Source organism: Dermochelys coriacea, chromosome 10 (assembly GCF_009764565.3).
Source record: "Dermochelys coriacea isolate rDerCor1 chromosome 10, rDerCor1.pri.v4, whole genome shotgun sequence".
Lineage (NCBI taxonomy): Eukaryota > Metazoa > Chordata > Testudines > Dermochelyidae > Dermochelys > Dermochelys coriacea.
Genome location: NC_050077.1, coordinates 7,358,347 through 7,383,216, shown reverse-complemented (window position 1 = coordinate 7,383,216; position 24,870 = coordinate 7,358,347). Strand labels below are relative to the sequence as shown.

General features: G+C 51.5%; 1 protein-coding gene across 1 annotated transcript in view; it reads left to right on the top strand.

Moving 5' to 3' along the window:
* Positions 1 to 4,613: 4,613 nt before the first annotated feature.
* The window catches only part of MYO15A (myosin XVA), an 83,746-nt gene continuing 63,489 nt past the window's right edge, over positions 4,614 to 24,870 (top strand). The window contains exons 1-15 of the mRNA XM_043493921.1: positions 4,614 to 4,755; positions 4,855 to 9,353; positions 12,577 to 12,659; positions 13,228 to 13,291; positions 13,695 to 13,804; positions 14,363 to 14,437; positions 14,911 to 15,001; positions 15,830 to 15,835; positions 18,204 to 18,307; positions 20,190 to 20,253; positions 20,339 to 20,452; positions 20,795 to 20,956; positions 21,713 to 21,826; positions 22,424 to 22,482; positions 23,712 to 23,835. Of these exons, the coding sequence (XP_043349856.1) occupies positions 4,614 to 4,755; positions 4,855 to 9,353; positions 12,577 to 12,659; positions 13,228 to 13,291; positions 13,695 to 13,804; positions 14,363 to 14,437; positions 14,911 to 15,001; positions 15,830 to 15,835; positions 18,204 to 18,307; positions 20,190 to 20,253; positions 20,339 to 20,452; positions 20,795 to 20,956; positions 21,713 to 21,826; positions 22,424 to 22,482; positions 23,712 to 23,835 (5,811 nt within the window). The remainder of the gene's footprint in view (positions 4,756 to 4,854; positions 9,354 to 12,576; positions 12,660 to 13,227; positions 13,292 to 13,694; positions 13,805 to 14,362; positions 14,438 to 14,910; positions 15,002 to 15,829; positions 15,836 to 18,203; positions 18,308 to 20,189; positions 20,254 to 20,338; positions 20,453 to 20,794; positions 20,957 to 21,712; positions 21,827 to 22,423; positions 22,483 to 23,711; positions 23,836 to 24,870) is intronic.

The following is a 24,870-nucleotide window of genomic DNA, read 5'->3' as shown; positions in this document are numbered from 1 at the left end:
GAAACAAATGACAAATTTAGAACATCTCTGCTTAAACTTTGATGAATTTGCAGCCACTCGAATCCAGGTCTGTCATTAATAATTGATGCTGGCAGCAAGCTACAGGATTGATGGGGGAGTTGTGCATAGAAAAGGGTGGAACAGGGAAGTGCAACAACCAGTGTGAGCATACACCCCCCCCCATACACATTATATATTCATTCACACACCACACTCCCGCCTGTGTCACCCTCCCACACAGTGTGAGTTCACACACCACACACACACTCCTTGTGTATAACCCACCCACATACACACCCCTACACCCTGTCTCTCTCTCCCTACAAGACAATGTGAGCAGGGTGAGGTAATATCAAAAGCCAAGATTCTCTCATGTTCCCATGATTCCAGAAGCTGGAGCTTTAAGAAAAAGCAGCAATGATTACGAGACTCATGTTAAAATTGTGAGAGTTGGTAACACTTCTCTACACTCTGTCTCTCTCTCCCTAGAAGACAAGGTGGGCCAGGTAATATCTTTTATTGGACCTACTTCTGTTGGTGAAAGAGACGAGCTTTCCAGCTCCACAGCGCTCACCTTCAGGTCTCTCCAGAAAAGGTCATTTTTCATCCTCTTGATGATTTTTTCCCCTGGGGCTTTAGGCAGAGGTGAGATTTTACACTGATCCTAGATTGGCGTAGTTCCATTATTGAGCTTTGCCATGTACACAAACTGAGGAGCTGGCCTGTTTGTGACTCCTGCTCAAATAGTCAAGAATCTCTTTGTTCACCCAAGCCCTGATCCTGAACCCTTGAAGTCAATGGGAGCTTTTTACCACTGAGGTCAGCTGAAGCAGGCGCAGGCCCCTAGCGCCAAATGCTGACTGACCCCAGGAAGCTCTGGGTAAGGAAATGCTCATTTGCTTTTAATCAGTCTCCTTCCTCCTGAGATGCTGTCAGCTGTGATGCTCACTGGCTGAGTGGATCTCAGCGAGCCTGCAGCTGGCAGGCAGCACGTCCTGGCTGGGTTTGAGTCTGCAGGTCAGCGATGGGCATAGAGAGGCACAAAAAAATGTCCTTCCGAACCTTGAGTAAAGGCCAAACCTTAATGAGCCCGATCCTCAACTGGTGTAAAGTGATGGAGTTCTGACCTCAGTGGAGCTACATGGATTTACACCAGCTGAGGATTTGGCCCGTTAGGTTGTGGCCTTTACTCAGGTGAAACACCCAAGGCCAGACTTCAGTGAGAGCTAGGAGTTAGTAACACCTGCGACCCAGATCCACCAAGGGATTTAGGCTCCTGACCTCCATTGATTTCAGTGGCAGCTAGGAGCCTAAATCCCTTGGTGGCTCTGGCCTTAAAAGCCTCAGGAGGGGTCAGTCAGGAAGGGCTGCAGGTGAAAACAAGGCTCCCTGTTGTCTCAACGGGGATCAGTTCCCCGCAGTGCAAAGGGGAAATAAGGCTAAGCCTAGCGGAGGGCACCACATACAGGGCTCTGAGCGCTCCGGCGCACCCAGCAATTAATGAATCTCTGACAGGGAGAGGGCAAAGTGGGGGTAGACTCCAGTCACTGGGGATCTGGAAGTGGAGGCAGCATGCTGCAAAGCAAACAAGTATCCTCATAGTGATTTTGCCTGGTTGAAAAGCAAGCCCGATTGCGGCTCGTCTGCCCAAGGAGTGTTGGCTGGGCCTCCCCCGCCACTGAATTCACAAGAGAGCAGCCCTCCTGATTTGCAATAAGAGCGGCGCAGCTCACACGAAGGCTGGGGAAGATTTGAGTGTCTGATTTCAAGTTAGTCGTGCTCCAATATGAAATGTGCTCCTTTGCTTTCCTTATGAAACCTGAGCCAGGAGCACGGACGGCTGGGTCTTAGAAAGGGCCTTGGGGCCTGAAATTCCTGGGGAAGGGATAGAAAAACCACAGCAGTGCCCAGTGCTATTAAGCCATTTGCTACTGGCCACAGAAAACATGCTGCTGGGCTTGCCGTGGAATGATATTAATGTCACAGGGAGCTGGCAGCGACTGAGGGTTCAGAAATCATCCGCAGAATTATACCATCCAGCAGAAAGCTGGCCAGGCTTTCGGGCTGCCCTTAGGGCCTGCCTTATGCCAGAGGAGATACCAGCGTCCTCCAGAACACTGCATGTGGTGGTGGCAGGATTTCTGTGTAGTTTCCACCGTGCTTGGGAAGGAAATTTAAAAAACATGGAGATGATCCCCATTGTCCTGCAGGGGGCGACGGGCAAACTGTGGGGTGGAAAACATGGCTCGGCTGCAATTTTCCCATTCCACAGTTGCTGTCCCTGTGCATGCCCCGCCCATGCAAACACACTGGTCGCCTGTGGGCACACCACACATACCCCTGCCCTTTCATAGACAACCTTGTGCACACGGCAAGCAAACATGCCCATGCACATTCCTGCATCTCCCTGCTAACTGCATGCATAACCCACTGGCAAATGTGTTATGGGGCCCCCTTCATGCCTGATCCGCAGAGACTATGAGCTGTTACAGCCCCCTCCCCCGCCAGGCAGGTTTAGTGCAAGCACAGCTGTAGCAGCTCATGGTTTTAGCCCGTGTCTAGGCTGCGGACAGCTGTCATGTCAGTGCAGGCTGTCTGGGATGTGAACTGCTGTGGGGCTTAGGCTGTTAGCAGAAAGCTGTGTGTATGTGCCAAGCGGCTTATGATCATTCCAATCCTCCCGTCCTTTTCTCCGTTGTTTATTGACTTTGGAGCTCACCTGAATTCCTCGGGGTGGTATTGCCTTAGGCCTGCTTGCTCCAGTGTCCCCTTAGGCAGTGTGGGAAGGCTGGAGATCCAGTGTCACTAACTCTGTGGAATTCAGGCTCCCCTTTTCATTGGTTCCCTTGAAAACCCACATGCTTATTAGTTACTCTTGAGGGTTAATTTCACCACTGCTGTCAGATTTGCAAGGTTAAAAAAAAATCGCAGGGTGAAGGTCTCTCACCCAGGCAGCCCTACTGGAGTCAGCAGGTGCATGGCCGTGAGAGAGGAATTTGGCTCTGAAGGGCTTGAGCTTTCTTAGCATGAGCGAGTCGCTGACGTCTCATAGGAAAGGTCCTATTTGAAGACTGTGCCTTTGTGTTCTCCCCTTGTCAATGGCTAAGATGATGGATGAGAACAAGGTCTTCAGGCTAGATTTCACCCATCCCTGCTGCTTATTCCTGAACCAAGGTTGTGCTCTCAGCTACGTCGGAGCAAACCCAGCAACTGTCCTTAGTGTAGATGAAAGTTGAATCTGGCCCACCCTCTGTAACAGGATCATTGTCTCCTAATTTTGATCATGTAAATGTAGCCTCCTGGCCTGGGGAAAAAGAGGGAGTTAAGCTCCCGGCACTATTCCCACTAGGAACGCAGGTGTGTCTCCCAGTGACTCCTGATTTATGGCATTGTGAGCAAGAGGAGAATCAGAGCTCCTGTTTTAATGTGGATATCACTGGTGGGGATCAATACTGGGGGAAGAAAACCAATAGAAGACCTATGCTGTTTGGGAGAAAATTCATCCTTAGGCAGAGAGACTACGCAGCACTTTATCTGATTGAAGCACTTTGGGTGACGTGAGGCATAGGGCTGCTAGTGGTGAATGTGAATTTCACCCTCTAAGAAGGATGCTTTCCACTCTTTGCCTTCATCCAGATTTATCTTCCAATTGCTGTGGCCAGTGCCTTTGGAGCGCTGGCCAGAGGCCATTTCTGAGTTCTCTTCCTTCGCTTCTTCTGTCTCCTTTGGAAGAGTCTCTGAGTGGAAGCAGGGCAGCCCACTTGCATTATTCATACGGCCAGGAGCCAAGGAGATACAGTTACAGTCTAGCAGAACAGTAGCAATAACTTGAGTTCTTAACTCTCCGTGCCTGGCAGAAAGGCGCATCACAGGATGGGATGAGACATTTTGACTGAGGAGTCGTTATGGAGTGTTAAGGGCCAGGACCAGGGAAGGATGAAGCAGGACCTCCCAGAGGATGCAGCTGCAAGTATCAGAGGCTGTTCTCGTCACAGGTGGGACTCTGCATTCACATTCTAAAGTGCAATAGGGGGACTAAGAAGGAGCGACTAAATCTAGGAGGGAAAGGATGGAGAACTGCTCTGTCTCACTGAAACCCTGCAAAGGAAAATAAAACCAAGACTTGTATATGAGCACTAGCTCCTGGCACTGCATGCCGCTGTTTTGGAGCAAGGCAGAAAAGCTTTCCTTCTGCTGCTGGGAAGACATTGCAATTGGCTCACGAATGTGCATGGGTAGCATGAAGGTTTGGCTTTGAAGACTTGCTGCTGCCTGGTTTTGGGGGATTGACTGGCCAGGGGGACACTCTTATAACCCACACCTCTACTTAGGATCGTGGGTGACTCATGGCTCTGCCACACCTGGAGGCTAGATTATGAGCCTGCAACACGAGCATGGGTGGCAAAAAAGGTGAGACCAAAAAGACCGCTGAGAAGGGTGGCAATGCCAAGAAGGGCAAGGACAAAGGCAAAGGGGGGAAGAGCAATGACAAAGGGGGGAAGGGGAAGGAAGCGGCAAAGGGGAAAGGGAAGGATGAGAAGAAGGGGAAGGATGCCAAGAAGGGGAAGAAGGAGGTCCTCAGTGAGTCAGAGGAGGCTTCGGACTCTGAGCTAATGAAGAGCAATGCCGAGGAAGACAGTGATGAGGAGAGTGAGATGGTGGAGGAGGAGGAGGAGGATGAAGATGAGGACAGTGAGGAAGACCCTAAGAAAAAGAAAGGGAAGGACAAAAAGGAGGCCTCCAAAGCCATGGCTGGTAAGAAGCAGGGGAAAGAGGAAAAGGTGCTGTCGGAAGAGGAGGAGGAGGAGGAAGATTATTCTGCAAAGAAAAAGAAGAAGGACCTGCACCTCAAAGGTGCCTCCCACCTGGTGATGGGGCTGGCGGGCAATGATGCCAAGAAGAAGAAGGGGGCAAAGAAGGAGCATGCCAAGGCTCAGCTGAAAGGGGCTACCAAGGCTATGGCTGGTCTAGCTAGGAAGGAAGTGGCACCGCCCAAGTCCAAAATGAAGAAGAGCCTGAAGAGCGCATCCGAGCTCTTCATGGGCTTCAAGAGGCTAGGCCTGAAGCGCTCTAAGAAGGGCCAGTTCAAGAACACCTCCCGGTTTTTCTGGGGGCTGAATAAATACAGCACAAAGAAGAAGATGAAGAAGAACAAGGCAGTGCTGAAATCCACCTCCAACCTTATGATGCGCTTCAAGAGTATAGGGAAGAAGAAGAAAGAGGTCAGTGGCAACCCGAAAAAGCCCTCTTTCCTGCTGATACGGCTGGGACTGGGAGGCGAGAAACCTAAGGAGGAGGGTAGGTTCTTCAGCAGCCTCTTCCGCTGGAGGAGAACGAAAGAGAAATTCAAACCCTGGGCCCAGATCCTGAGCAAAGCTTCTGCTGCCACCAGCTGGCTGACAAGAAAGTTCCTGTCCAAACGGGCCAGGCTTACCTACAATGAGAGGTCCATGAATGAGGCCTGGCTGACTAGGATTGGAGCTAAGAAACTCCCCTTCCCGTCAGAGGACGAGATTCTGAGGCACCGAGCCAACTTGAAAAGGTTCTCTGGAGCCAGGAGGCTCTATGGCCAAGGGAAAGAGGAATATGGCTACCAGCCAAATTTTGAACATGGCGGCCTTGTGAGGCAGCCCTCTGGGAGGTTCTCACAGCCCAGGCCAAGCAGGTATGAGGGCCCTGCAGTACCACTGGACTATTACAACTGTTACCAGGATGACAGCAGCTTTTACGACCTGCAGGCCCCAGCTCAGTATGGCTACCCTGAGGAGGAAAGCTACCTCCAGGCACCGACTGACTATGCAGACGGACACGACTTTCGTAACAGAAGGGTATCTGGTTACGAGGACTACCCTGGATATGATATGGAAGAAGAATACAGGCTTTATGAAGAGCCCATGGACTATGATGATCCGCTGCAAAACCAGTCTGACTACTATGACTATGAAGACCAGGATTATGAGTTACCTTCTGGCTATTCACCATACGAACCCTATGACCAATATAGGAGCGATGTGGATTACTATGAAAAGCAAACAGGGCCATACGGCTCTTCTGAAGACAAATATGGTCCTTCTGGAGGGCCCTACAACCTGAGGGTAGATGAAATGGGCTATCTGTATGATTATTCTCCTCAGCATGAAATCAGTTACAGTGAATACAAATGGGGCCTTCCAGCTCAGCTTTCCTATAACCCTTATGCCTATCCCTTGGATGATATAACGGAGATGGATGAGCCAGAGGAGTTGGCAGATGAGAATGGAGATTACCCCTTTATGTTCCCTAATTCTTCCTTCTTTGAGCAGCAGGGGATCGAGGAAACGTTGCCTTCTAAACTGTCGTTTAACAGGAAGTTCAGGCTCTTCCCCAGGCCTCAGGTGAAGCTGTTTGGCAGAGATAAACTTGATGTTCCCCTCCCTCCTTCTCCGCATATATCCCTTGCCAGCGTGGATCAAGATGAGGATGACTACGGTGAATACGAGCCGCTGGCGTCTTCCTTCACCCAGTTCAGCAATGGGGATCCCCCACCTTCAGTGACATACTGCTATGTTGGCCAGGCTCATGGGAGCTGGCTTCCAGGACCTCACTCTCCAAAGTCAATGGGAAGCAGGTTTGACCCTGGTGACCAGCAAGGCAATGTCCAGGGGGCACATTTGCAAAGCTTCCCTCCGCGAGGATGTGGGAGCCCCCTAGGGCAGTTCTTACAAAAATCCCTCACGCAACCAAAACCCATTTTAAAACACCGTGGGAGCGAGGTGAAGGGCAGGCCCCCCACGCCCTCTCCAGTAAGGAGGGCAACATCTTTGTCATTTGGTGAGAGCGGGCCTCTGAGGCCACCATCCCCTCAGCCATCAATTAGACACGGCGACATGCCAAGTTCCACCTCTTCCCCGAAACTTAGCAGGCAGCTTAGGAGTCCAGAGAGACAGAGCTTTCATCACCCTTCTCCACAGCCCTCTGTAAGATGTTTTGACATCCTCCAGGAGAAAGCACATGACCAGCATCCACTTATTGAGCCTTCCTATAAAAAGTTTGGCCACAAATTAGCAGGGATGGAGACCTTAGACTGGGCACCTCTCTTGCCTATGAGGAAATTCGATTACACAGCCAGGAACAACAACAACTCCCAAAGGCCTCCTTCCGCTCAGCCTTCCCGGAGGAGCATCTCCTCCTCTCCACATCCTTTAAGGAGAGTAGGAAGCAGAAGCAGTCTGGAGCCCCTCATGCCACCATCTCATTCTTCTGTGTGGCAGAGACCACCTTCTCCAAAACCCAGTGTGAAAAGGCTCAACTTTAACCAGCCACAGCCGGATTTTCAAAAGCCAGAGACGAACAAACCCTTTCTGCAGCGGTTCAGTAGCCACATGACAGGGAAGTCTCCACAGCTGCCCTCTTACCAGCCACTGATGAGACCCAGAAGTCCCCCTCCCTCACCACGATCCTCTCTGAGGATGAAGAGCCCACCTGCTGCTCCCCCTCCCTCTTTGAGGAGACCACGGTCTCCAGTGGCCAGAGAAAAGGTCTCCTCTTCCCCTCTGTCATGGAGACAAATCTCCTCCACAGCTGGGAGCACAGCACCTACAGATTCCACCTCTCAGCCCATGTCATCTCCTAGGCCAACAGCTCATAACCTATTCGTGAGTCAGAGGAGTTGGTCTCCACAGCCTGTGCTAAAGCATGTCAATAGCACAAGGGGTGAGCCATCTTCCAGCCTGCCGTCCCCACAGCCCACCCTCAAATCCAGCTCATCGAGGCTTCAAATGTTTGGTTCAAACCCCCAAGGCACCACCCCAGCTACGCTGCCTGGGATCTTAGCCTCTCCAGGGCTCCATAATCCTGCCCCTGGGGAGCTGAAAGCACCCCCTTCACCTCACCCATCCCTGAGGCAGTTTGGGTCTCCTCCTGAGGCAAGGTCCCCTAGCTTTTCAGCCAGGGGTGCTGGGAGCAGACAACCATCTTCCCCTCAGCTATCAAGAAGACTGTGTCACTCGCCCGTGGAAATGCACAGGTGGCTCCCCCAGGCTTGGAACAGGCAGCCTGAGCCCCCAACTAAAGCAGTGAAGCCTTTAATGAGGAACTCGTTTCTGAAGCAGTTGGGCCGTCCAGCAGGAGCTCAGTCTCCCATCCCACCATCCCCAATGCCATCCGTCAGAGATGGGCTGCCTCCCCAGGGATTGGTGAGAACACCCTCCCCTCAGATGCTGACACACCAAGGAAGCCATCGTATTACCATCAAAGACTCTCCTAACTTTCTACCTGGCAGGTCCCCATCCCTCATGAATGCTAATGGGCAGAGAGGGCAGCTGCCTGCACAGCCACGTTGGGACGGGGCTTCTGGGAACGAAATGCCAGGTCAGCGAGCTCCGTCACCCAAGATGGCGGGAGGCGGAAGCGTGAGGAGCATTTCCAAGCTGCCTCCACCTCCCAGCCCTGCTCCTGGGATCCCTAAGGCATTTATCAAACGCATTGGTCAGCCTCTGGCTGGGATGATCCAGACCCCTTCCACCAGGAGGCCTTCTCCTGCAGAAACCAGCAGCATGCTTGTGGACAAAGCAGGAGGTGGGAATGCATTCCTGAAACGGTTTGAACAGCCGGTGGCCCGTCAGATATCAGGACCCACGGCTCTCAAATTCTCAGTGAGAGAAGGCGAACATGTAGCCCAGGGACAATGCCCACCATCACCGACAGATCCTAGACACCCCTTTGGTAGACGCCCTTCTCAGAAGCCGGCCTCCCCTGCTCCGTCCCTAAAACATGCTACAATGCCAATGGGAGAAGCAAATAGGTCACGGTCACCTACCCCAAACTGGGGGCATAAGGTTCCGGGTGGGAACTTGTCTTATCCTGCCACCTGCAGCCCCCACGCTGTGCTGAAAGGCAAAGCAAATCTGGGCCCTCAATCTCAAAGAACTGTGGCCTTCAAAGGCCCCCATTCTGTGACGGGAGCTGGCCGCTTCTTTGCTGGGTCCCTATCCTTGCAGGAAGCATGTAGCAGACCAGCAAAACTCCCCGCTGAGCTCTTTGAGAACGAGGACATGTCAGGAGAGGACGGTGCAGGGAGGTATGCCGTTGTCATGCCGCAGGTCCAGAGGCTGGGCTCCTTCAGAAGGATGTCCTACATGCACAAGCAGCACTGGTCTAAGCAGCAGATGGTGAACATCCGTACGTCACCCAGCGCGTGGTCTTCTGAGAAACTGCTTCATAATCCTCCCACTGAGAGCCTGAACAGGTGCTCGGGCCGGCGAGGAGACAGCACTGCTAGGTACCTGACCCACAGATCCTCAGTGCAGAACCAGGGCAATGGGAACCACTGGGAGCATGGGAACATGGGCAAGAAATTGCCCTGGCACAACCAGGTAATTCCAGGGATTTGGGCCATTTACAGCAGAATCCAAACCTGGGGCCAGTTTACATTGTGATAATCCTACAGGAGTTAATCTGAACATAAGACCGGATCCAAAGATCCGGATCCGAATGATGTCAGGGGGCGTTGCATCAGGCCCTTACCCTGAAGAGTGAGCAACATTTGGCCCCTGGGATAAGCAGGTACAGCTCTCTTAAAACTCTGGGCCAAATCTACAGTGAGATGGGGGTTGTAAATTATACATTGGTTTGAGAAACATATTGGCCTAGTGTTTTGGAAAATACCAGGGTTTGAAGGGTTAAAACCAGATCTTGTCTATTAGTAGAGTTAATGTGTAGCCCCTGGTTGTGCCCATTCCCCAACCTCCTCACAGCACAGAATGAGCATCAAGTGCTTCCTTCCAGCCAGCCAGCTGGTGGAACCCAGGAGTCCTGACTGCCATCTGCCTGCTCTAACCACTAGAAATGGCTGCCTTCTATTGCACAAGAACTGGCCTCAGATGTGAAAATAAAAAAATGTTTTCTCCTCCATGCCAGCCGGTCCTGGGTCTGATGATCCTCTCGCTTGCTCTGGGGTAAGGATGCCCAGTGGTGTCAGCAAGATGAGACTCACACTATTACATTCAGATCATACCAGTGGGAGCGCGGCTCTACCCACAATGGCAGTTCTGAGCAGGAGAGAAGCTAAGGTGGCCAGCCTGTTTGCTCCCTGCAAACATCCCCTGCTTGGGCTGGCTTACCCACTGACAGCCAACCCCCCCGGAGACCACAACTGGTGCCCCGAAGTTGGCTTTGGCAGGTTAAAAAACCTGGCCTGTTTGAAAGAGGTTCCCAAACAGTGGGATGCAGGAACCAGGTTGTGCAGGCACAGCTTAGGGAACTGGCATGTACGTTGGAAAAGGGAAACCAGCCCAGTCCAGACAGAGGTTTAATAAAGGCACCGAGCTATCCTTGGGCCCTGTCACTGTAAAGCTATGAGCCCCCCCTCACCCCCCCGTACTGGCACTGCAGCCAGGGTGACAGCTGTTACTTTTGGAGCTGTTTGACCTCTGTCATAGCAATGGAACAAAAGAGGTATATGTAAATGCAGAGACTTGATCTGTGGCAGGTAGCTGCATTGGAACAGAAGGAGCATTTTAATTAGCTCCTCTCTTGGCACGCACTGGCCGACAGAGCTCAACTGAGACCTACCCTAGTATGTGACTGGCTTACCCTGGATGGCGATTTGCTTACCTGCTTGCTGCCTACCCTGGCCTGAGCCCGCGAGAGGTTGGATGCTCTCCAGGTTAGGAGCTACAGTGATGATTGAAAAAGCTCCAGGGTTTATTGTCTGTTCTTCCAAGCTGGTGACTCTTAGTTACCTGGTTTTTTTGTGAAGTAACAGACGCTCTGTGGCTCTTCTGTGCATTCAGCTGACGTGACGCGAGGCGTTTAAAATCATGTTAGACGAAGCGCAGGGAATGAGGTGATAGGGACCAATCCTGCACTGGCTGGGGGGAGGTGAACCGGGGACCCAATGGGTATCTCCCACCTCTGAATGTCACCAGGGGATTGTAGCAGTCCCTCAGCTACCCTTTGCATTGTTCTTGAAAGCTAAATAGGTGTCAGTGTGACAATATAGGGGCCTGTGTATGTTGCCCAGCAGTTCAGAGCATGCTATGTAGTGGAATGTGGAGGGACAATACACTGGGGGAGCTGCTTTAGCACACTGAGGGACAGTGTGGTCTAGTGGGTAGGGCACTGCATGGATTCCCCATCTACATTGTCTCTTTAGATTGTGATCCTTTTATGTCAGAGACTGTTTCAGGCCCTGCTCTCATCTAGGACCTATAGGTGCTACTGTAATGCAAATAAATTAATGGTCATTTTCATTTTCTCTCTCTGTCTACATGGGAACACTCAGGAAAATAAATTCACACCTTGTGTCAAACCACATTGAACCCATGCATGGAGACTCTCATTCAAAATTAAAGTGGCCTTAATTTGGTTTAGTTTAATTCACAAGAGTGTCCACAAAGGGACTAATTGTGGTTTACTGAATTTGCTTTAAAAATTCATTTGAATTAACTTTCCTGAATGTCCCCATGTAGACAAGTCCTCAGTCTAATATATTCTGTGTGTGCATGCGAGGGGGTGAAGTTCGTAGAATAAATGAATCTTTGGGAGGGGGGTTGGTGGGCTGGTCCCACATAGGGCCCAGCATGAAAGCCTGGGTGAAGAGGGGAAAAACAGTGCTGGTATCATCAGTGGAACAAAGAGGAGGGGCAGGGAATGTGGTCAGAGATGCAGACCTGGGCAGAGCTGTGCAGCGTTTGGAAAGCAAGGCTGAGAGGTGTGAGCTGGACGTGGTAAGTGAGGGGGAGCAATGGAGTGATGCAGAGGGGAGCGGCATGGTCTGATCTCCAGACATCTCTCTGCTGAAGCCCCCGCCTCTAGACAACCTCCTGCCCAAAGGGGTCGCTCCATAGCAACTGTACCCCTGAACTGGGCCAGTTCTGTTCTCCTTTATTGGAAAGCCACGTTCATCAGGCAGCTGATTTTTGTCAGTGCCTCCATAGTTACAACTGGAACCCACTGGTTAGTGTGTGATGCATGCCCCAATTTGCAGAGATATGGCCCCGTGACAGGCCCTGGCTCCAAGGGCTGGCTCTTTAGCTCAAGCTGTAGCAGCTCATGCTTTTTAGCTCTGGAGGTCCCTGGTTCAATTCCAGTCATGCTGGCCAAAATGGCGGCCATCACACACCCACGCCCCAAAAGGGGTGAGAAGATAGGAACTGCTGCAGGGCCTGGTGTCCCAACCCCCACACGGTCATGGCCTTATCGGTGGCTGTACCAGGTGATGCCTCCTGGTGGCTGCTGCAATGAAGGGACTTGGCAGCAAAGGATCGGGGGTCAAACCACCCCCTTTGCAAAGTCCCTTCTGTAACCACCGGCTCCACTTGCACAAGCCTCATTGCTCCCTAGGGTTTCCTCTTCCTGATGGGAGAGGGTTGAGCCAGCAGCAGTCACTATAGAGCAGTGGGGATCTTGACCCCAGCACTGGCAGACGGACACGCCAGTTGGATCAGTTTGGGAGCCATAGCTTTGCTTGGGGTCTGACCCCGACTCTCTGTCTCGGGAGGCCCCTGAGCTGGCCGGAGTAGTTCTCTGAGTAACGCTGCCTGGCTGCACCCTGGAATAACTGCCTGATCTGCATATCTTAATTCCTGAGTGTAGATGCACTCCATCCGCAACCTGCCATGCAGGAGCCCCCGAGAAGAGCCGAAGGCAGATGGCGTGGAGGACATGACTCAGCTGCAGTAAGTGACTGACCGGCATGCTCTGGTTGATCTAAAAGGAAAGCTAATCACCATGGGCTGGCTGTTGTCACTCAGCAGAGCACCATTGTGGGCTAGGGGCCTGGGAATCAGGAATCTGGGGTATAGGCCCAGCTCTGCCACTGACCTGCTGTGTGACCTTGGGTGAGTCCCATCATCTCGGTGTCCCCTCCTACCCTCTGTCTTAGCTGTTTGGGGCAGGGGCCGTGTCTCACCTTGGTTATGTAGAGCAACTAGCACAATGTTCTCCCCAGGCCCTAGCATGGACCCTGCCCACTGCTGTAAACAGCTCCTGCAGGTACCCTCCTCCGACCCACTTTAAGATCTCACCAGCCATGGCAATGGATTCCCGTAGTCTGACTCCAGCCTCGCTTTTTGGAGCTTTGACTGCGTGTGCCTGGGACGGGTGCCTTCGCTTTGCACGTTGGTGGCACTGAGCTGGCTGGGATTTCATTTGTGGAGACGACAGGAGGGGATCTGTTGGCCATCAGCCTCATCCTCTTTATGAAAGTGCTATGCCTTGATCCCTGTTCTGTGCTGTGTGTTCCAGGGACCTCCAGGAGGGGGCAGTGCTGCACAACATCAAGACGAGGTTTAACCGCGAGTTAATCTACGTAAGTTCCTGGCAGCTGAAGTCGCACTCAGAGCTCATTGCAGGCCTCAGGGTCTCCTCGGCATTACCAGTGGAGGGTCCGGTCTGACACCGATATGCAGAGTGTGCAGAGTGTGTGCCTGGTGGGTCACTCACGGCACAGCGTGTCAGGACACCTGGGTTCTAGTCTGCTTCAACCGCATCTCACTTTGTGATTTTTGAGCAAGTGACTTAACCGATCTGTGCCACTGTTTCCCAGAGATGGACCTTCCCCCACTTTTGTAAAGTGCTTTGAGATCCTTTGGTCAATGGCATTAGGTATTACTGTCGCTCAGCTTAGATGCCTGCTGCTCATCTTCTACCGAGCAGTGGCTGAGCGTAAAAACATAAGCAGCTCTTCCTCTGTGTGTCTCTTGCTGTTGCAGACCTATATAGGCAGCATCTTAGTGTCCGTGAACCCCTACAAAATGTACAACATCTATGGGACGGAGCAGGTGCTGCAGTATGAAGGAAGGGCGCTGGGAGAGAATCCCCCGTAAGTACCTCCTCCACACGGAGCTCAGTGTGCTGTCTGTCTCCTCCTGGCAAGTTACAGTCCCCTTTCGGCTGGTGTCTTAGCTGCACAGCCCGGCTGCTCGGGGCCCTTGCGCTCTTCTTGAGCTCAGATTGTCGTGGCCGGGGACCCAAGCCTGCAGAGCTTACTCAAGGGAGTAATCCTCTCTCACCCCAGTAGCCCCACTGCAATCCACCACCTCTTGGGGCAGTGCTGAGCAGCTTAGGGGAGGTGCTGCAGAGGGCACTCAGGCCCAGACGGTGGGTCTGATGATGAAGCATCTGTGTTCTCTCTCAAGTGGAGATCCCAGTGCAGGTAACAGATCTTCCCTGCCTGTGGGTAGCAAGCCTGGGGTTCGATCCTGCTGGGTGTCTTCAGACTTCCTTCGTGCCTGTGGGTGACCTAAGGCAAGGGAGCTGGCGCAGCTCAGAGCATCAGAAGCCTCGCCCGGCTACTAGCCAGTGTGTTCGGCTGGTGGGAACCCCTCCTCTGCAGGGACTGTTTTACCCTTAACGCTCTGTGCATCTGGCTCTTTTGCAGACACCTTTTTGCTATTGCAAACGTCGCCTATACCAAAATGATGGATGCCAAACACAACCAGTGTATTATCATCAGGTGAGAGCTTGTGGCCTGGCTGCGGAAAAGGAGCTCCCCTTTTGTTCCAAGAGGTGGCCCCTCTAGCTCCAAGTTGAGCCTGCTCATGGCAGCTTGCCAGTCACTGCCCATGCCACACCTGGCCTGCAGGTAGATCTGAGATGTCCTTCTGCAGGGCTGCGAAGCTGGCATCTTCATCATCATTGTCCTGGCAAATTCCAAAGGGAAGTACATTGAGCGCTTCCTGGATCAATCTCTAGCTGGCATCTTTAACCAGCACCACAGTATGAAAATCAATATAATGGAAAAACCGCCAAGCCTTGTCCATCCCCTGCTGAAGCCAGTCAGAATTTGGCCGTTGATTTCAATGGGAGCAAGGCCAAGCACAGCACCCATAGCACGTGTAGCTGCTGCTCGGTTCGGTAACCTCTCTGTTGGCTTCGGGTGATTGCGCGCTCAGCGACCTTCCTTACGTTCGCGTCTTCTCTTTCTAGTGGCGAAAGTGGTTCAGGCAAAACGGAAGCCACCAAGCTGGTCCTGCGTTACCTGGCAGCGGTCAATCAGAAACGCAACGTGATGCAGCAGGTACAGTCTCCTTTCCACACGCCACGAGTTATGGTGCCGCTTGCTCCTGGCCGGCTTCAGCTGCTGTGCTGCCATGAGCCACCAATGGGCCCTGAGAGCTGGTAGAATGGCGGGAGGTACCGGAGGTGAGTGACAGCCTGGCAGGTGCATTTGACCAGGATGTACTGAGCTGCTCCGCCGCACGGCAGATGCATCCTCTCAGATGTCCCAGCCTGGCGGGCAGCTTGGCAGATGTGTCCCCATGGACAGAATCATCACATTTTGCAACCCAGCAGGTACAAGCATTCCCTCAGGAGGTACCTGGGGCGTTCAGCATGAGTCAGTTAAAACTGAAGGCTGTTTGGAGCCTCTTCCCATGATGGCTTTCAGGGCTTTATTCCCTGGAGCCATTCGCAGGCACTCATTTTTCCTTGGGACCCACTTGGGGTCTCTCGGCTCCCTCCAAATCCCTCCCTCCCTCGCTCTCCATGGCTAAACCCGGGGGTCTTTTGGGACACCAAGCTGTGCTCCTCCTGCCGGAGTAGGGGCCTTCCTCCCCAAATCACAGCACAGAACTTCATTCTGCCTGGCAAAGAGAGCGTCAGACGGACCCTGTGTGAAAGCCAGAGAAGGGTCTGCATTCTAGGAAGCCTCATAAAGCCTCTGCAGCAGCAGGAAGGGCAGATGTCTGTCCCTCTCTAGGGAGGTAGGTCCCCTTCCCCAGATGATTCCTGGGTAAACGTACAGTTCTTTGCAGTAGAGTGTGGCTTATCATCCTCTTCTCATGGCCGGTGTGTTGATGACCCTGACCTGTTGTTGTTCCTATGCGTCCCTGCTGCACTACCATAGATAGAGGTACGGGGTGTGTGTGTGGGATGCAAAATTTCCACTTGCCTAACAGACTGATGCCGAAGTGGCCTGCTGTGTTATCTCTGCTGAGGCTAAATCCTGCAGCTCAGAACTCCCCTAAGAGTCACTAGGTTTTTTTTTTGCCTGCAGCCTTGAGCCTGTGTATGTGTGCGTGGCTTTGCAGTGACTATCTTTCCCTTTGCTCTCCTACTGTCCTTCTCCTCTCCTGCTCTCCTTCAGCCATCATCAAGGGGGGAGTTACAGCTCCCCTGGCACTCAGCAGACAGGCTAGAAAACCTAAGACCCCTTTCGCATTAAAACTGCCCCTCACCCCAGCCTTGTATGGGAGCTGTTGCAGAGCAGACAATGACTGTTACATTTGTGGACAGGTCACTGTATTCCGCTCCTTAAATAGAAAAGGAACTAAAGGAAGCCAAACCCTAGTCTCTCTTCATTGCTCAGCCAAATGTTTAACTTGGAAGCACCATTTTCCTAAGACTACTTCTGGAGGAGAACAGAGGTTTTGCTGTGTTCGCCAGTTCTCAGGCCCTGAACGCCAGGGATGGCTCGTGTCAGTCACAACTACTGATAGTGAAAAACATTTCCGAGCAGGGCTGGGTCCACCAATGGGCCAGAGGTGCCAATGCCCGAGGCATCATTTTTCTTTTTTAAAAAATGTAATTATTAATTTAAAATTATTACCGTGGCATCTAAGAGCCCAATCGTGCCTTGTGCTGTAAACAACAAAAAGATTTGTTGGGGAAAAGTCATCATGGTTTTTGTAAAGGGAAATCACGCCACACCAATCTACTAGAATTCTTTGAGGAGGTCAACAAGCATGTGGACAAAGGGGATCCAGTGGATATAGTGTACTTAGGTTTTCAGAAAGCCTTTGACAAGGTCCCTCACCAAAGGCTCTTAAGCAAAGTAAGCTGTCATGGGATGAGAATGAAGGTCCTCTCATAGATTGGTAACTGGTTAAAAGATAGGAAACAAAGGGTAGGAATAAATGGTCAGTTTTCAGAATGGAGAGAGGTAAATGGTGGTGTCTCCCAAGGGTCTGTACTGGGACATGTCTATTCAACATATTCATAAATGATCTGGGAAAACGGGTAAACAGTGAGGTGGCAAAATTTGCAGATGATACAAAACTACTCAAGATAGTTAAGTCCCAAGCAGACTGCAAAGAGCTACAAAAGGATCTCACAAAACTGGGTGACTGGGCAACAAAATGGCAGATGAAATTTAATGTTGATAAATGCAAAGTAATGCACATTGGAAAACACAATCCCAACTATCCATATAAAATGAGGGGGTCTAGATTATCTGTTACCACTCAAGAAAGAGATCTTGGAGTCATTGTGATAGTTCTCTGAAAACATCCACTCCATGTGCAGCAGTTCAAAGAAGTGAACAGAATGTTAGGAACCATTAGGAAAGGGATAGATAATAAGACAGAAAATATCATATTGCTTCTGTATAAACCCATGGGACGCCCACATCCTGAATACTGCGTGCAGATGTGGTCTCCTCATCTCAAAAAAGATCTATTGGAATTGGAAAAGGTTCAGGAAAGGGCAACAAAAATGATTAGGGGTATGGAACGGCTGCCGTATGAGGAGAGATTAATAAGGGATTTTTCAGCTTGGAAAAGCGACGACTAAGGGGGGAGATGAGAGAGGGCTATAAAATCATGACTGGGGTGGAGAAGGGGAAAAAGGAAGTGTTATTAACCCCTTCACATAACACAAGAACCAGACGGTCACACAATGAAATTAATAGGCATCCAGTTTAAAAAAAACAAAAGGAAGTACTTCACACGATGCACATTTGTCAACTGTGAAACTCGTTGCCAGGGGATGCTGTGAAGGCCAAAAGTATAAATGGGTTCAAAAAAGAATTAGATAATCTCATGGAGGATAGTTCCATCAATGGCTATTAGCCAAGATGGTCAGAGACACAACCCCATGCTCTGAGTGTCCCTAAACTTCTGGGAGCTGGGACTGGGCGACAGGAGATGGATCACTCAACAATTGCCCTGTTCTGTTCATTCTCTCTGGAGCACCTGGCACTGGCCACTGTCGGAAGACAGGATATTGGACTAGCTGGACCATTGGTCTGACCCAGTGTGGCCCTTTTTATGTTCTTATACAAAGGACGGGGAAGGCTTTTATTTCCTGTCCCCAAGAGGAGCAGACTGGAGATGGAGGCACCATTTTTATCCTTGGCCCAGGGCAGCCAGGAGGGTTAATACGATGTGTCTAGCCAGCCTTTCGTTTCTGCACTATGTCCATCACCGCAGCGTCTTGGCGCCCCTGGTTGGACTGTCTCACACTGACGGGCTCTTGGTGTTTTTTTTGTCTGGCTGGGGCAGATCCTCGAAGCGACCCCCCTGCTGGAATCGTTCGGAAATGCCAAAACAGTGAGGAACGACAACTCCAGCAGGTTTGGGAAATTTGTGGAAATCTTTCTGGAGGAGTAAGTAACGATGAGCGTATGAGTGTCCCTCTAACACCCCACTTTGTGTGTCTGAAAGTAACCCCCTGCCCGAGGGAATTCCACCCCACGGTCCTGCCTCTGGGCTGCTGACTTGAGGGACTAATAGAACCCCTGGGAGGCGTTAGATCCTTGTGCTCCTCGACTGTGATTTAATGGTTCCATTCAAAGCACGGGAACCATTCAGCTCCTCGGGGTGGGCAACTGGCCAACCCAGCCGCAGGCAACTCTTTGTGGAAAGGAGTCTCCCCTGACAAACTGTATTCTTGTCCCTCTTGCATGTGGGGAGGGGTTGTTTGATTTTAAGGGTCTGCTTTTAAAAAAAATCGGGTGTGCCATTGCACACCTAATTTGCACTGCCAGTTGTGTGACTGTGAGCACCGCCTAACAGATGTGTAACTGGCTGCATGCACACCCAATTGCTAGAGCTGCATATGCAGTAGCAGTACCTATGTGCACAACTCAGGCCTTCGCTTCAAATGTCAGGCCGTAAAAATATTCCTCCTGGTGAGGTCCCCCAGTTCCAACTGACACGGCCTTGTAGCAGGGCTGCCATTCCTCCAGTCTCCGGGTACATCTCAGTCTCTCATCCAGATACATGAGAATTGGGGGGGGGGGGTGAAGGGCTTCAATTGGAGCTGTGATAGAAGAGCACCAGTTCCCCAGCAGAAGGCAGGGGCTTCCTCAGGTCATGGCACACACAGAGAAACTAGATAAAAATTTAACTGCTCTTGCTGGAAGGTTGCAACGCAACATGACTTTATTTCTTAGAATTCAGAATGATAACACGCTGTAACCAAAACCAGAGAGTGACAAAGCAGGCTGCTCCCTAAAACCAAGAAGCACAAGTCACCCCCCCTTGCTCTTAGGCTGGCTGCCTGCAGATTGCCTGCTGCTCCCAGCCACTTCACAACACAGCCCTCCAGCATGCAAGCAGGACCAGGAACTGCTTTCCCCCTTCCACTCCCCTTCCCACTCTTAAAGTGATAGCTTGCAATTCCAACCCCGGCACTCAATACACCACACTCAGCAACTCAAATCCTCCACCCTTCTCTTTGGTCCTCTTGCTTAGCCTGGGAATTGGGCAGTTATCGTGGTTTTCTGACTGCCCATCCATCCACACGGACTTCAGTCATGTTGCTTAATACACAGCTGGAAGGCACTCAGATACTGTGGTGATGAGGGCAGTGTAAGAACCTTTGCAGAATAGACTAGAGTCCATCTCTCCCCACTGGGAACAAGGAGGAGGTTTTCTTCTAGTTGTCTCTTCTGCATTGGCTTTTAGTGCAGGAGGTTTAATTGCCGCCTGTCTGACTCAGTCTGCAACAGCCGATCCGTTGTCTGTGACGGCTGCACATGGTTGGTGCTTTGTTTACCATAGGCAGCATCAGGCAGGTGGCATTCTCGTGGCTCTCCCCTTGCTCAGCTGTGCTGGGGGTTGCAGCATGGGCACCTGTGTAGCAGAATACCCACAGGGCTGAGCTCTGAGGCAGATTCAGCTCAGATTCAAGGAAAAACAAGGAGCAATCACGAGTCCTTGGACCCACCGGTACTTCAGGGGAGAGATGGGATGAGATGCTGGGCTGGCAGTGCCAGCCCTCGGGGATGGAGTTGAACCGTGCTGGAGTAGGATGTTTCCCACTGAGCAGACAGGCTGGGACCTTGGGCGACATTCACGTTCTTCTGGAGTGCTGAGCAGGAGCCATTGGTTGGCATCATTGGGCACCTCCCCCACAGCCAGTGTCCTGCAGGTGCAGAGGGCTGGGTGTGGATAGATCCTCGGTCCTTCCTTCATGCTCTTATGTCTGACGAGATGCCTTGCTAAGATTCACAGCCCCCAGGTGCTAACCTTTGTCTCTCCCAGAGGCTTGATCTGTGGTGCCATAACCTCACAGTACCTTCTTGAGAAATCAAGGATCGTGTTTCAGGTGAGTCCCAGCATTTATCGTGCCACCCCCCACTGCCATCACCATGTCATGATGTTTCCTTAGTCTTGTCCCTCTTGTTTCATAGGCCAACAATGAAAGGAACTATCACATATTCTATGAGATGCTGGCTGGCCTTCCCACTCAGCAGAAGCAGCAATTCTGCCTTCAAGATGCAGAAACTTACTATTACCTGAACCAGGTATGGGGCCCATGTCCGCATGTGAACTCAGCAATCAGGCCCACTTGATTTATTATTTCTACTGGTGCAGCACCCAAAAGCCCCAGTCAGGATCTGGGACCCATTGTCCAAGGCCCTGTACAAACACACAGGCAGACGCAGCCCCCCCCAAACAGCTAACAACCTGCAATTCCATTTCTTTCTGCAGCTGTGATAGTGTCCAGGTCCTTGTGACATTCAGGTTGCTTTGCTCCCCAGATTGGTAAATCCCCAGTCCCCGTAAATTTGCGTCCCCTGTCATGGCTAATTCCTTGGCCTCAGATTGCATGTTCCACAGATATGCTCTGATTGGGACCTTTGCAGGGGGGTAACTGTGAGATTCCTGGCAAGAGTGATGCTGAGGATTTCCGGAGGTTGCTCAGCGCCATGGAGATCCTGAACTTCAGCACCGAGGACCAGAACAGCATCTTCCGAATTCTGTCTTCCATCCTCCACCTGGGGAACGTCTACTTTGAAAAATATGAGGTAATCGGCTCCCGGGGGGAGATGGGAAGGGGACCCAGGGCGCAAAGAGATACTCGTAACAAGGTCTTTAGATGCATGCTGCGAACTAGGGCTTCGATCCCATGTCTGTTGGAGCCAATTCAAAGACTCTGGTTTGGCTTCCATGGAATCTGGACCAGACCCTAAGCCCCTATGCAGGGAGGAAGCTCTCAAAAGAAAATTGAACCCTAGATTTTAGCTTCTCTCCGTTTTGTGGAATCTACATCCAAAAAAAATCCCTGGCCCATAGGGGATCCTGGCACCATGGGGCTCCCGAACTACAACATCCAGGAAGGCCTACAGCAGCTTTGGCAGTTCCATGTCGAACCAGCAGACACAAAACGTTTTGATGTTTCAAATCAACACTTTTCTGAACTTGCTGTTCTGCAAAGCCAATTGAGATTTCAACTTCCATCTGGGACAAAAACCAACATCAGAATATCAGCCTTTCCCACAGGAGGGACATTCTGATTCTTCCTCCAGCGCTACACAATAATGTTGACAATGGGCCAGAACCTCCGCTAGTGTAAATCAGCGTAGCCCAAGTGAAGTCAGTGCTTCTATGAACACCAGGTCAATGGAGCTACACTGATTTACTCCAGCTCAGGATCAGGGCCTATATTCATAATCAGAGATGGACAAGGCCTTCAGTATGAGGTCCCCTAGGTTGTCCCTAGGTACCAATTGTGCTGGCCCCTGGGAAGTTGTCTGCCAATGGGTTGTCTTTGCCTTTCGCAGACAGACTGCCAGGAGGTCGCATCAGTGGTGAGTGCGAGAGAGATCCGTGCGGTAGCCGAGCTGCTCCAGATCTCTCCAGAGGGGCTGCAGAAGGCCATCACGTTCAAAGTGACGGTAAGGCCCGCGGATTCGAGACGGGCTGGTTGGACAGGTGGATGCTGTGGCTAGAGGGACAAATGGGGGAGCTAGACAGCAGTGAAGACAGTCTCTGCTCTGAGACCCTGCTCACTTCATCGCCCCGCAGGGGACCAGTGTATTTTCAGTATCTGATCTGCCAGCAGGACACTGCTGCTTTGCTTTTCATGTTTGTGGAACATCCCTGTGGAGTCCTCTGCCCCCCTCATCTCTCTCTCCATTTATACAACATCTAGGTGTGTCTTGGCATCTCCCACCAATGGACAGTGGCCAGACCTTTGTCCCATCCATTTCTGAAGGATTCAAGAGATGCTCCCTGTGGACAACTGTCCCGCCCTCTAATAGGCTTCACTGACAGCGAAGCTTTCTCTGAATTTTCCTTCGCCGGGTTTCATCTCATCCCTCTTCTCCTGCTCTCCATCTGCCCAGTTCAGAATGGAGCAGTGCATGCTGGGGCTTGTGATCTCCCATGGGCCACACATCTACATTAAGAGGTGACGCTGGCCCCGTGTTGGCCACACCGGCTTTAGTGGGGATTTCACCTTTTTGTTTGTTTGGCTTTGCCCTTCTCAACAGGAAACACTGAGGGAGAAGATTTTCACCCCCCTCACTGTGGAAAGTGCCGTTGATGCCAGGTAAAGGGATTCTTTGTTAGGAGATGCCGGGATCTGTCTCTGGCTTGTTAGCACGCCGCACATGGGGACTGAGGGATTCAGAATGAGGAAGGCTGGCAGGTAGTGGCAGCTTATCAAAACGCGTAATAAACACAGCCAGATGCTATGGACAGGGTGGCAGGCAAGCCCAGCTGTCCTGCTTTAGGTGGGATTCAGCAGACCAATCTACTTTGTCCCTGCCCTATCTACTTATATGCCCACACACGCACACACAGTAGCTGTGCACTTAGCAATCTTTACTTGTCAGGTAGGGCATGGCTATAGTCCCCATTTAATAGATGAGACACAGAGCCACAGAGAGACTAAGAGACTTGCTCAAGATTGTACAGGACACCCGTGGCAGAGCAGGGAGTTGAACCCAGGTGTCCCAAGTCCAGGCTAGCGCCCTTACCACTAGGTTTTACTTCCTCTCTATCCGTTGTGTTATCCTTCCTTTCCCTTCCCTGTTGTAAGACATGTCAAATGTCCTACTTCTTCCCATGCCATCCCACACTGTGGCTAACCGGTGCAAAGGCAAGAAATCTTCCCCCTTGTGACTGACAAAAACCCGGAGAACGCTGAGAGCGTGTTTTCAACGTGTGTCTCAAAACTGAGGGCATTTTGAGGCTCTTTGTTCTGCCCAGGACCCACACTTCTGTGAGAAACGCCCCAGAGCACAACCTGTTTTTACCTGTGCTATATTTTTTCAGCCTTGCAAAATTGCCCTGGAGATTTACCAGCCCAGGCACACAATTGACGTGCCCTCTTTTTTCTAGGACGATGGGAAAAATGAATCATGTGTTACCCACCCATCAGGTAGGGCCAGATCCCCAGCTGGTGTAAATCAGGGTCGCTCTCTTGGCTTCAGTGAAGCTGTGGCCATTCACACCCACTGAGGATCTGGCCTGAAGAATTTTACAATGCCTCCAGATGGAAATAGACATCCTATGGTTTTGGGTCTGGCCATCTGGTCACTTTCCATTATGCACTAACTATTTTGATCATTTTATTGACACACGTAACTCAAAATGCTACTGAGAGGCTAGCAGATTTTAGTTGGGTCATGCCCAGGGCAGACTGGGACAGAGGGACTGGGGTGGTGGTGGGAGGGAGTGCTACCAGTCTCCAAAGCAACTGGGTCCCAGTCTGGCAGCCCCTTCCACATGTTCCTCTGTATCCCAACAGCTGTGCTTGTCTCATCCTTTTCCCAGAGATGCTATTGCCAAGATCCTGTACTCCCTGCTCTTCAGCTGGCTCACGGACAGGATTAACAAGCTGGTCTACCCTAAAAAGGAGGCTCTTTCCATAGCTATTCTGGATATCTATGGGTTCGAGGTGAGCAAGGCAGAGGCTGCATGTGAGATGTTGGCCCATCCCTGATGTCCCTATAGCATATCACGAGAATAATAACGTGGGACTAAGGGTAGCCTTAGTGTGCGTATGGGCATCTCCCGCTGAAGGCAACGCGGGTCTCAGGCCAGGCCTGAATCCAGCTCCTCGTGAGCTCAGCAGATGACACCGAAAGCCCTGGTGGGACAAATGTATTACCATCTCATACTGGCACCAGTGTGACCTACTGGGAGCCACAGCGTGACTTCCTGGGACCATGGGACAGAAACAAAAGACATTGTGAATGGAAATGATCACACCATACATTAAATTCTCCTGCCTCCAACTCCCCACTAGGATTCACAGGAATCCCATCCAGGACCTGAGATTCGCCCTCCTGCTTTCTGATGCTGCCGCAAACCCCTCCACCCTCCGTCCCCATGGGCTAGCAATCAGGGCGTTTCACTCACCAATTTTCTAATGACATCTGTGGAGAGAGTTATCGATGGCCAGGGACCCCCTTCCCTCTCCATGGAGCCTGGCCAGCATTTCCCTGCATGCTTTGCACTTTGCAGCTGTGCACTCAAAATAGTCCCAACTCAGGGCCAGATCCGCAGCTGGTGTAAAGCATTGCTGCTCTGTTGGGTCAATGAAGCGACGCCAACATACACCAGCCGAGGATCTGGCCCGTCGGTCATCTTACTGTAAAACGGTGGATGTATTTAACATGCGTCTGGTTCCGTTCTTATGGATTGTAATCTAACGCGGGCCTGGGTGACATATGCCTCATTGTCCTGTAAACATGCCAGCATCAGAGAATCCGGGAATGGTTTGGAGACTCGGATGGTTTTGCCGCCTGGGGCAGGATGCTCACTAAGGTCCAGGCACAAAGTGCCACTTCCAGTTTCTTCCCCTCCTCAGCAGAGCAAATCCCCCTGAACGGTTTGTCAGGCCCCAGCCACTGATGTCTCCAGAATCGGGGGTGTTTGTGTGTGTTCCAGTCTTGGCCTCGCCACCCGAGCTCTGCTGATCCTCACCCAC